The sequence below is a fragment of the Cebidichthys violaceus genome, unplaced genomic scaffold (assembly GCF_023349555.1).
Source record: "Cebidichthys violaceus isolate CVI_PGR_0920_01 unplaced genomic scaffold, fCebVio1.0.p SCAF_2, whole genome shotgun sequence".
Classification (NCBI taxonomy): Eukaryota; Metazoa; Chordata; class Actinopteri; order Perciformes; family Stichaeidae; genus Cebidichthys; species Cebidichthys violaceus.
The window spans coordinates 19,556,989-19,569,365 of NW_027176372.1; the positions used below are offsets into that span (position 1 = coordinate 19,556,989).

Below are 12,377 nucleotides of genomic sequence, written 5' to 3' on the forward strand. Positions count from 1 at the left end.
TGTATTGGTGGGTATGTACTGCACTATTATGTGCATATTTATTATGTTGTGGATTTTCCATTTTATTCTATTTTTATTAAAATTTTCAGTTGTTTTCATGTTGATCAGTGAGAAATGTTCCTGTCATATAAAGTTTCAGTGTGGATAATAAAGAGGGAAATAAACAAGATTATAGTTCCGGTGAAAATACATTTGATAAGGGATGTTAAGTTTATTTATAATAGACACATTTCACACGAAGAAATTCAAACTTAAAAATTTAACTGAAATGAATACAATTATCTGACTGTAAAAATTGATTTTCAGCTGCAACAGCTAACATTTACAGAGGATCAAGACATTACATAACGGTTAATGCAATTAGGGAGCCAGTCCAACACATTTTTGTAATGCAGCAGAAGCCACTAGATGGCCTCAGAATCACAGGATCTATTTTCACTCGCTGAGACTGCTGTGCTGTGAGACTGCTGTGCACATTGTAGTCTTTGTAAATAATAATGGCTCTGTTTTCAAGTCCTTGACGAAGATAAACGGCTGAGGCTACAATTCAGTCTACTCAAAGCTGAACATAAATATGTTTGATTTGCAGCCTCTATGCAATCCAATCCACAGCACTGATTTTTTTCATTTCTTAATGTTTATATAGAAAAATCAAAAGAAAATGGAGAGCAGAATATGAAGCAGAGCTTCAGCAGACACAATGAAATTATGGATGTTTATGAGCAATGGTTTGTGTGCAGGCCTTATCTTATTATGTCGTTAAACCAACGTCCAATCAGGCTCTGCCCTCCTCTGCTGAGCAGACTCATCCCAGAATCTGACCACAGCCCTGCGTCAGCTGACACACACACACACACACACACACACACACACACACAGCAAAAACAGCAGCAGCTGAGGACCGCACCTCCTGTTATCCACATTGCAAATATGTTTCAAAGCCCACTGCTGTTATTGCAATCTGGGTTACAGCTGGACTACTTCACAGCTTCTGCAAAAAAAACATTAACGTAAAATGAATACAGCAATATTTGGGGAAATATGCTTATGTGCTTTATTGCCTTGAAAGTATAAAACTAATGTCATGTATGTATGGTAAATATTTAAAGTTACAGCCAGGACACAGTTAGCTTAGCTTAGCATGAAGATTGGAAACTGAGGGAAACAGCTAGCTTGGCTTAAAAAAAAAATCTGGCTATCAGCACCACAAGTTTAGTAATCAACACTTTATATCTGGTTTGTTTAATCCATACAAAAAACAGTGTATGAAAGTCACATTGTGGTTTTACAAATGTTTATGTGCCAAGCAACTACTGTAAAATGGAGGATTGTTACTTTTACACTTTGGGTTTTTTTCCTTATGGATGTAACCTGTCACCTGGTGAGCATTGGAGGTGCTGGTAGATGGGTTTTGTTACCGTTGGACAGAGCCAGGCTAGCTGTTTTCCCCCGGTTTCCAGTCTTTGCGCTAAACTAAGCTAAGCTAAGCTAACTGTCTCCTGGCTGTAGCTTCATATTTAACATACAGAGTGGTATCTCTCATCAAGAAAGCAAAGACATATTTCCCAAAATGTAAAACTATCACTTTAAAGACAGTTCAAGACAAAGAATATTGTACAGAATTTGAAACACAGACAAACAAGTGTAATTATTTCTATGAGTGTATCCCCGTCCTGATTGGCTGGTAACACTGTGCACATGGCCGGTGCTCAGTAATGAGGTTTCCATTTTCCACGGCCCCCTTGTCTCCACAGAGCACACAGCCTCTGCAGTCTGGAGTCACTGACCCACACCACTGCTTCACCAAACACATGCATAAGTAATGACATGCCTTCATAGGTTGTGTCGACCACTGACTTAGATGAGATCTGATTAGACAGAGAGAGGTTGGCATGTTTGGGTTGAAACTGTTCCACAGTTTAGTGAAATATAAACAGAAAAACTCCATTTGTAGCTATAGGGAAAGTTACATCTAGCAAACTGGAATGTTAAAGTTCCCTTTCTGTCAAAATAAGACGGTTTATCTAAAGTGACAGGTCATGTTGACATCAACCTATGCAACAGAGAATAGTTTTGCAATGGAAATATTGGGTACTTCACTACAGATTGTGTTTCTTCTCACACGCCTTCCAAATAAGGATCCTTGTTTGCATAAGTAGTTGGGCAAACATCAAACCGGTTCTGTTCTGGGTCACACAAAGTTATCGTTGTCTAATGAGCATTTAGCCTTAACAAATAGTAAAATAATGAGAAATGCCTGTGTGAAAAGTGAAGGAGAAGATGGAGTGAAATTCTAATAGTTGATTCAGTGTGTGTGTGTGTGTGTGTGTGTTTTGTGTGTGTGTGTGTGTGTGTGTGTGTGTGTGTGTGTGTGTGTGTGTGTGTGTGTGTGTGTGTGTGTGTGTGTGTGGGTGGGTGTAGTGCACTTGCTTGTGTGGCAGCTTCACTCGCAGGCCTGCAAGTCCTCATAACAAGGCCAAGTCTACCCTGCCGGTGGAAACTAAAAATGGAAGTGCAGAGAAACTGATCTCCCTTTGCTCACCCTGCGCAGTGCTTCCTCTTGGAATAGACAAACTGGATGTAATAAAACTACAGTGCATCTCTCACTGTTAGTTTGGCAAAAGTAGTCCAGAGAGTTATAGTGTTCCTCTCAATTCACAATTAATCCTCATTTTCCTTACGAATTATTTTAGTTATTTAAAAATGGACTGAAATGTTACAACATTGACATTCTCTGCTAGTAGTAGTAGTAGTAGTAGTAGTAGTAGTAGTAGTAGTAGTAATAGTAGTAGTAGTAGTAGTAGTAGTAATAGTAGTAGTAGTAGTAGCAGTACAGTATAATTATCAAAGTCACAGTGACCTGTGCAAGATATCACATGTCGGGCTGCTCAAAATAGCCCTGCCATGCACCAGATGCATTTATACACATTTCCTCAGTTTCTATTTCTATTTCAACTGTTTTCATATTGTATCCATGCAGTAGTGCTCATCACCGCTTCATACAGTTCAGTGGTCTCATTTCCATTTATTTCTCTGCCTGCAGAGCAAGCAGATACACCTCCCTGTGATGTTTTGTTATGATAATAATGTTGTGATTTCTCTTTCCTTTTTTATCCATATTGCACATGTTTATGCTTTTTTTTTCTAATACAGTAAATGCACCTTTCTGTACAGTTTATTATTTTTTGTAATTTGTACTTTTCACCACCCTTCTGTTGTACATATGTGTATGTATAAATATATGTAAAGTGTCTGATCTTGGCACAGAAATGTGTTTCTTGTTGAGTAAAGTTCTATCATATCGCAGCTCTAATCTCTCTTACTTTGAAGAGCGCTCATTCATTTCCGGTATCTCCCCGTGTGTTTCTGCTGGCCTTAACGCAGCGCTGTTGCATTGACAGCGCACCAGAAGACCTGAATTACGAGCTGCCAGCAACGGTACAAGTATGCCGACACGAAAACCCCGTGAACTCAACCCAGCTGCACACAGACTCCACTGCGGGACGAAACCTGTGTGTTTTTAAGCAGAATTCTTCTCATTGTAAAGTACTGCCGGCCTGAGTTTGGACGACGATCGCCGGGCGACAGTCTTTATTTGGAGAATTGCCGCATGCCAACGCTGACAAATTACAGATCCTGAACTCTGATGGTGCAACAACAGCGCAGATATCACTGCAGACAGTGAGGGGGGTTCCTCGGGATTGAACCCGTGTGGTAACGCCACGTACGATTTACGAGACAATCAAACAAAAGCCTTTTTTTTCTGTGTGTGTGTGTGTGTGTGTGTGTGTGTGTGTGTGTGTGTGTGTGTGTGTGTGGGTGGGGGGTGCAGTGGAGCTGTGGCACCGCCGAGCTGTTGAGTTATGATGTGAAACCAGCGATGATCAACTTGGTGGGAAGTTGGGAGAGACGGTGGACCAAGGGAAGTATTTACAACAACAACAACAACAACAACAAAAGTGATGTTTTTATTTGGAGCACGCTAAGGCAAGTTCAGCTCAACGTGCGTTAGCGACGTCCAAATATCCTCTCTGATCAGATTCAATAACATTATGCGCGAGGTGACCATGGAGGAGGAAGAGAGGGAGATCTCCGACATTGACCCGCAGGAGAGCTCCGCGGTGGCGGAGAACGGAGTCATGATGTTGGTCAATCACAGCCGGATCCAGCCTCCCTTCAGCGTCGTGCTGGCCACCGTGCTCTACTGCGCGGAGTTCGTCACCGCCGCGGTGCTCTGCAGCATGTACCACAAGAGTGACGATGTCATCTGGTTGGGCTTCACCATCGCCTTCATGCTGCTGCCCGCCCTGCTCATCCAGTTGGCGCTGACGTTCATCCACAGGGACCTGGGTCGGGACCGGCCCCTGGTCCTCTTCCTGCACCTGCTGCTGCTCGGCCCTCTCATTAGGTGGGTGAGGGGTCAGGTGGTGGTGGTGGTGGTGGTGGGGGTGGGGTCGCTATGTTAGAGGAATACTCAATGCAAATCATACAACTTTTAAATACTCATGGGCATTTATCAGAATAAAGTGTTTTCAGATACTTGAAGGTGTTAATCCAACGTTTCAGTCAGCCAGTGGTAGATGGGATTTGTAGTAAATCACCTGAAACATAAAAAAAAAAGCCATGAAGTCATGTCTTCCCAAACTTGCCTTTTTAAGAATCTATAATTCTTCATTACTCATGCCCCTATATGTGCTGCAAAGATTAGGAAATTAATTGAATAGACAAGAACTATTTTGATTGTTGATTCATAGTTTTAGTCTTTTTTTTGAGCTGAAATTCCAAACGTTTGCTGGTTCCACCTTCTCAAATGTGAGGATTTTATGCTTTTCTACTTGCACATTATTGATCGTAAACTGAATATATGTGGCTCTTCGACTGTCGGTCCGACAAAACAAGACTTTTGAAGACAACCTCATGGGCCGTTGGAAATTAAAACAGGAAATATCCCCTATTCTCTGACATGTTAGACACAAAACGATTAATTGAGAAAACTGACAGATTGATCGATAGTGAAAATAATCTTCACCTACAGCTCCACGTCTTACTTACATCTTACTGGACATGCAACTTCCACTTTCCATTTACAGTGCAGTACAGTTAATGGGATACTAATAGACAGTCTGCGTTGAGTGCACAGAAGCACTGTCAGTCACCATCCATCAGCATCCATCTGTTGCAGTTCACCATCTACATTTTATCAAGAACATTAATGTGTTATGACAGACTGCTGCAGCAGCACGATTTTTTTTTTTTTTTTTTTTTTTTGCACTGAATGAGAATCAGATTTGGCTCATTAACAGCATCACACCAGATGGAAAGCCTGTCCAGTATGAAGGACAGGAGGGACGACGGAACACAACAACCTCCCACGTCGTCAAAAGCGTTGAATAGAGATAGAAGTCAAATATCAGGAGCTTCTTTAGCTTCCTGAGCTTTCTTTTAATTGGAGGTCTTCCTTGGTGGTTTGGTCACAGTTGAACCTGCTGCAGACTAGAGTCTTAAACCAATCTGTCAGAGGAGCTGGCACCCGCCCTGATGACACATCCTTCACATTCATGGCCTCATCTCAGGGTGAAGGCCTTTTCGGTGCTGCGGACCAGTCCGACAGCTGATCCGGCCTGGGTTGGCTCTCGAGGAGAGCCAGGAGTTGTAGAGGAATATTCATTTTACAGCTTGTTTATTCTGCAGTGGAATGAAACGTGTCTTGTTGAGGAAGGTGTTCTGTTCATACTCCTCAATGCCGGTTGATCTCAGCTGAGAGACTTGTTTGGTGAACCGTGACTCATGCAGGTCGATGTAGGCGGAGACTTTGAGTTTCTCTGAAATTCAAATATACGACTCATACTCTCTTTCTTTTGCTCTGAACTTGAGACGTTAACAGTGAGCCCTGAGGTGTTGCTCTGAATTTACTGTACAATAAGAGGTAGTTGAAGGGTGTGTTATGTTTACAGGGCTAGAAATTCAACTCTTGTCTTGAGTTCTTCGCAGGTTTACGGGCCTCAGGAAGAAGGCTTTGCGAAAAGGCTTATAAATTACTTGATTTGTGGCTCAGCTTGCAGTGCACCCTAAAATATAACAAGTTCGATAAATTTTAAAGCAGATTGCCGATATAAGAGAAAAGATGTAGAAGGAATAAAGATCTAGGAGAGCTACAGAAGAAGCACCTTTTGCAAAGTCATTCAGAAGACAGGAAGTGATCTTATCTTCGATGCTGAGCTAACAAATTTGATTTCAGTGCAGCCATTGTTTAATGTCGCCCGTCCAAACTGATCAAAGTCTGTATCTTTTCAGAATACAGCACACGGCTCACAGACTTCCTGTTTGATAAATGCCGTTTGAGTCCAAAGTAAAAGGACAATGTAACACAGAGTATTAAGCAGGGGAACAGACTTTTCGGACGGACCACCTGCAGCTCCAGAGTCTATTTCAATCTTGAGCGAGAGTGTTAGTCAGACGTGTTTATAAAAATGCATCCGTCACATTTCGGCTGTGAGGAACTTGCAGAGCAACAGAGCTGGTGGATTTGTTGATGACAGTCTGATTTATGACTCATCTCTCGCGGAGACTTTTATTTTGGAAGTTGAAGAGGTCAGATGTTTGACTGATGACTGAAATGATCTCACCAGACTTTTGCATCCTCATCTCGTCTCGAGGCCGCATTAGCTGAGTTGCATTGTGGGAAATGTTGCCACCATGTTGTGACAAGGAAGAAAAAAAAAAAGCTGATATTTCTGGTTCTGCTTCATCGATTTTGATCATTTTATTTTTAAATCTGTCCATCGGGAGTCCGACGATGTTATAGAGTGCTATACTTTGGTATTGGAGCAAACAAAAAAAAATAAAATGGAAAAACAACACTAGTGCTTTGTCTAAATATAGGCGCTTCCCTTCGTACACTTCATGCAGTACACTGTGTACACTGTGTACCTACTTGCTAATTGGATGAATTTTGACACGTTGGTGTTGTCCAGTGCTCCTCTTCCTCTTCTTCACCTTCCTCTTTGGCAGATTGGAAGTGGACGGAGCATTAGACTGCGACTGTCGCCCTCCTTTATGACAACCTGCCCAACAGTTGTTCAGATATTTCAGTCTGGATCGAGCTTCCTGCCGAGCCGACACTGCGATCCAGTGAGCCTCACTGCTGCCGTGGCTGCAGACTATCAAGGATTGTCCTCCTGAACAAAGAAAGCTGCTGAAAACCAAAAGCAGCAGTTTTCTGTCAGCTCTACGCGCGCTAGTTTGTGACGCTGCACACGTCTTTGCTCCGCATGAGAATGCTTTGCTCGTGCCAGTGATCGTTGAACCGCCATGACCATGAAACATCTTTCAATATCAATAAGATCTCTCTAATGTGAGTTTTATGAAGGCTTTGCGGTTATCATGCGTTGTCACTACGCTGTGACGTCTCTGGTGTTTTTATTGCGACAGAGAAGCCAGAAAACAAATACTGGGGTTTGCTATTACAGATCATTTTGTTCTGTTCTGTTTGTTTTTCTGTTTTATTTCAAGTTCATCTGGTTCCACGCTGCTGCTGTAGGTAGATAACGTCTGCTCCCTCGTGTCTCAGATGGGAGGCTTCCTGTGTGACTCGGGGACGGTGTAATTTGCTGATCTTGTGGCTGCTTTCAAGTCGCACTTTTTTTTTTTTTTTTTTTTTTAAGAGCCTTGTTTTGGTTGCATTGGAGTCTAGCAGAAGATAATGAGACACAGTATCCACAGAGTCAATATGTCAACTTTAAGGACGGGGTCGGTATATTTGCAACTTGTCTTGACGTGTCTCCTTAAGTACATGAAGCAGTCACAGAAACTACATTGCTCTGTCAACTTGGGCCAGTCTTGGCATGCAGAGCTTCGTGTTTTGTGTCTGTTTGTGTTCCACAAGCTCGCCGCAGTCAGACGAGGCCGTGTTAGTGTGAGCGCGATGAGCGCGATGATGTAATCCCAGGCGACCAAAACAAGAGGATCTCGCTAAAGAGCTGCCGAAAAGGATTTCCTGAATGCTCTGCCGCCCTTTAGTCAGAAAAAACATCAGTATTTAAATCGTCACAGGAGTCTCTTAGTTCCTCTTCGTTTGTGTGACATTTGTCACATCGGACTGCTGTGTTCACACGCCGAGGGAACAGATTGCAAGTTTAGACTGAGCAGTAGCCTGTGTGTTTCCTTTTTATGAATCCATAAGTCGCTTCGTCAGAAGTCAGCATATCGATTCTCCTGGCTAATGCATTCATCTGCCCTGCTGTTTCTTCCCCCACCCCTCCCCTGAGTGAAATTCAGTCTGCCTCACAGTCTGAATCCTAAGTGCACACTGGCTGAAGTTCAGCACCCTCACTCTGCGTCCTCAGCGCCATTGTGCTGCCAGGTTTCCAAGGGAAGGATGTCAGTAAATCAGGTTTTTTGCCTTCGCTGTCTCTCTGTCATCAACCTTGAACACTAAAGCTGAGCAACCCTGATCTTGCCTGTGGCTATCGGTCTGGGACTGAATGTGTTTAGAGATAATATAAGAGCGCGCTTCCAAATAACAACAACTAATCCCCTGCCAGCCTGTGAGGTTTGGGTCAAAGACAGTTCAGTGTGGACTCTTGGCACTGTGCCACTTTTTCACTGCAAGCAAAGAGTACAGTTTCCCTTCTAGCAGCAGCTGAAGCAACATGTCCTGCTGCTGACTCTGGAGAGTCTGACCGGCACATAGTTGAACCATGGAGCAATAGATTCCTGTGGGATCCAAGTCGTGTGTCCAAAGTTGGAGATTTTGGAGCAAAACATGACATTCCAGCACAGTGATGTGAGATTCAGTGCTGCAGTGGGAATCCTCAGGGCGAGGTTTGTGTGTTGAAAGCAGATGTGCTGTCGGGTCAGTTTACAAGTGCTTTTCAGGGATTATGATGTTGACATTTTGTTGTTGGCAGGTGGAAACCTTGTACTTCCAGTTTAGGTAGTTTGCTTGTTGCAGCTTGAAGAGTTGGTTCTGAAATTATGTTACACCTGTTTGTCCTTTTTGGGCCTCCAAAAACCAGTCTGGAAGCATTTTTCATATTTTTTTTTAAAATCTAGAAACAAAGTTTCCAGTCTACACGGAAATCTCTCGCCGTGAAAAACATGTTTCCCTCCTCTCGAGTGGTGTTGATTTTGACCAGTCAGGCTGAACACAGGGAGCATTTACCTTGCAAACGCTCAGAGAACCACACCCAGAGGTTTTCAGTTGATCCAGGGAGGCCTCCGGGGATCTGTTTTCTCTTCTTTCTGCTGACTGCCCTCTGGTGGATTCACAGTGCTGTGTTTGTGTTTGTTTAGCTGTGATTTACAAAGATATGTTCATTATGATGGAGCCCTTATGTTAGATATCATTTCTGAGATCAATGTTGTTTATAATATGTAATATCAAAACAAGCTGCATCTTGAAAACAAGCTGCTTACAGCACATTGCTGGTATATAGCCTCTGTTTTTTTGGGGGTTTTTTGCTTTATTCTACTCGTGTGTTTGCTTTATAGCTTTTGATGCCCGTTCATATTCCCACTATGATGATTACATGTTGATGTTGAAGCACAAGGCACCGCGTCTCATTGCGGTAGCTTAAACATTACATTGCACTGCCCTCTGTTGGTGTGAACATGCGACTCCACTCTTAGTCGCTCTTTTCTTTCTTCCTCAGGTGTTTTGAGGCTCTGGTGGTCTATTTCAAGGCGGGTAAAAAGGAGGAGCCTTACGTCACCATCTCCAGGAAGATCAGCCTGAAGAAGGGCCAGGGGACGCCCATGGAGTGGGAAATCGGCCAATCGGAGCGCACGCTGGCCACTCACAGGAACGCCTTCAAACGCACCGCGGTCATCCAGGCTTTTCTGGGATCCGCTCCTCAACTGACGCTCCAGCTGTACGCCACCATCCAGGAGAAATACTTACTCCCTGCCAGATGTAAGATGGAGGGGTTAAGGTCCACTCTATGAGTATCCTAAAAAATCTTTTTTCCTGGCAAGGTTGAAGTACCTCCTAAAAATGATCAAATTATTTGCGGTTGGCAGCCCTTTAAGACTATGACTCATCACCTTGAATTAACACTGTACACATCAAATGAAATGTCACCTCCAGTGTATGTAAATGTAGTAAAGTATAGAGTGGAAGATTTTAAATAGCCTCATATAATAACCCGGTAAGGCGTTTCTGTATTCCTCCTAAAAGGTATTTAAAAGCCAGTGTATAAAGAGATATTTTTGTTTATTGATGGATATCAAAGATATGAAATTAAAAGCGGGATATTTGTGCAAAGGATAAATTCTAAATTTCACCTGATGATGGCGCTAGAGGAAAAATTAAGAGATCATCAAATTCCTCTTTAGAGGGACATGAATGTGCACCAGATTAAAAAAAAAAGTGTTTGTACCGTTTTTGAGCATTAATTATTTTCCTTTTCAGGAGTATGACTTCCATTTTATATTATGATTTGTGTAAGTGAATACACTTGAATATGTATGGAATTAGGATAAGTTTACATTGATAATTTAAGGAGTTCTCTGTGCTTCGGACCATTAAAGACGAGACCTTTGTCAACGGTGATGTGATGCTGTTGATCAAAAGGCAACACATGGCTTTGTGTTTGTTTTCGCAGCGGTTCTGATGATCATCACCCTGATCTCCATCACATACGGGGCTCTCGTGTGCAGCGTTCTGGCCATCCAGATCAGATACGACAACTACAAAGTGCGGTTGCTCCCTCGTGCCTACCTGTGCATGATCGTGTGGAGAGTGTTGGAGATTGCCACCCGGATCACCGCTCTGGTCCTCTTCAGCACGGCGCTCACGCACTGGGTGATCCTGGTCGGCATGGTTAACCTGCTCTTCTTCTTCTTCCTCCCCTGGGTCGAGTTCTGGGCCAGGAAAGGCTCGCTCACTGACGACGTGGAGAAGAACTTCTCCAAGCTGGGCACCACGGTGGTGCTGTCCATGTTCACGCTGCTCTACGCCTGCATCAACATGTTCTGCTGGTCGGCGGTGCAGTTGGACTTCTCCCATCGAGAGCTCATCGAGAGGAAGCAGCGGTGGGACCGTCTGGCCATGTACTACACGGCACGCTTTGTGGAGAACTTCATCCTCATCACGCTCTGGTACTTCTTCAAGTCGGACTTCTACGAGTATGTGTGCGCGCCGCTGCTGGCCGTCCAGCTGCTGATCTGCTACAGCCTGGCCTTGATCTTCATGCTGCTCTTCTACCAGTTCTGCCACCCCTGCAGACGCCTCTTCAAGTACAACGTGCACGACTGCCTGCACTGCGTCTGCTGCCGTCCGGGACGGAGGGGAGCGAGTGAGCGACGGCGGAAGCTGCCGCCCTCGTACTCTACCGCCGCCACCATGGTGCTGGTGCCGGAGGAGCCACTGGAGCTGCTGGACCCCCGAAACTCACAACCTCTCGACCTCACCAGTCAGCTGGGAGAGAGGGAGACGGCCATCGTTGAAGACATGATGGAGGCAGCCTGAGAAAGGCTTTGTGGGGGAATTTAAAGTTCTCTAATGTAGAAATGCATCTCAGCTGGCGCTGCAGAACGATACCTTGAGTACTTTTAACACAAAAACCAGAATGAGTGGGTTTTTTTGAGTCGGCATGGTGATGAGCTATTTCTCTTAAGTGCACAGAACTTTATTACATTTTTTGTGGTTGTGAGAGGGATATTCAGGTTAACTCCTGGTGTCTTTTCTGAGGGTGACTACACACTTGGGGCACAGCGAGGCCTCAGTACACCAAAGAATGTAACATGTGCGGCGATGCACAAAGGCCGCCTTGAGAGAGCAGCAGTGGGTCATGTACAGGACTGAGCCAGGTGTGCGGGAAACATGCCAAGACTGACCGGGGCACCCCCAGTTCACTTCCTCTCAGGGAACTCGCACCATGAACGCCGCCTTTGCACGCGTTTGCATCTGCACTAAATAGTTTTTCTTAAACAGCAGGACAAGAGAAAGTCAGAGTGATGCATCTTCCTTATACCCAACTACATACACCTACTGTGATGAATGCCTTGTATTGTTCGCTGCTCAGTCTGGTGGCCTTGATATACAGATACAGGTTGTAGTTTTACAAGAATACATTAAATCCCGTCAACCTCTGGTGAAAACTGTGTGGAATATGGTGTGTTGTTAACCTCCCAGTTGATGATGCTGTAACCAGACTCACAATGAATTAGCTTCTACTTTTAAAAGAGATTTAACAGTTTGCTCTTTTTTCTTTTCTTTTTTTTTACGTTTTGTGTCGTTTGTTCGTTCAGTGCCTTGACTACTATTGTTTTACTTGAAACCTAAATAAAATAATCTTATGTTCACACATGAATTGTTGTTATTTGACTTGATTTATGACTTCTCACTCCTTGTGACTCACACAATAAAACCTTTA

At 43.7% G+C, this 12,377-nt stretch overlaps 1 protein-coding gene across 1 annotated transcript; it reads left to right on the forward strand.

Moving 5' to 3' along the window:
- The first annotated feature begins 3,368 nt into the window (after positions 1–3,368).
- On the forward strand, positions 3,369–12,314 carry xkrx (XK related X-linked). Its single transcript, XM_068715062.1, has 3 exons — positions 3,369–4,408; positions 9,654–9,913; positions 10,605–12,314. The coding sequence occupies exons 1-3, from the start codon at positions 4,053–4,055 to the stop codon at positions 11,468–11,470; spliced, it is 1,482 nt and encodes a 493-aa protein (XP_068571163.1). The 5' UTR covers positions 3,369–4,052; the 3' UTR covers positions 11,471–12,314.
- Positions 12,315–12,377: the final 63 nt, after the last annotated feature.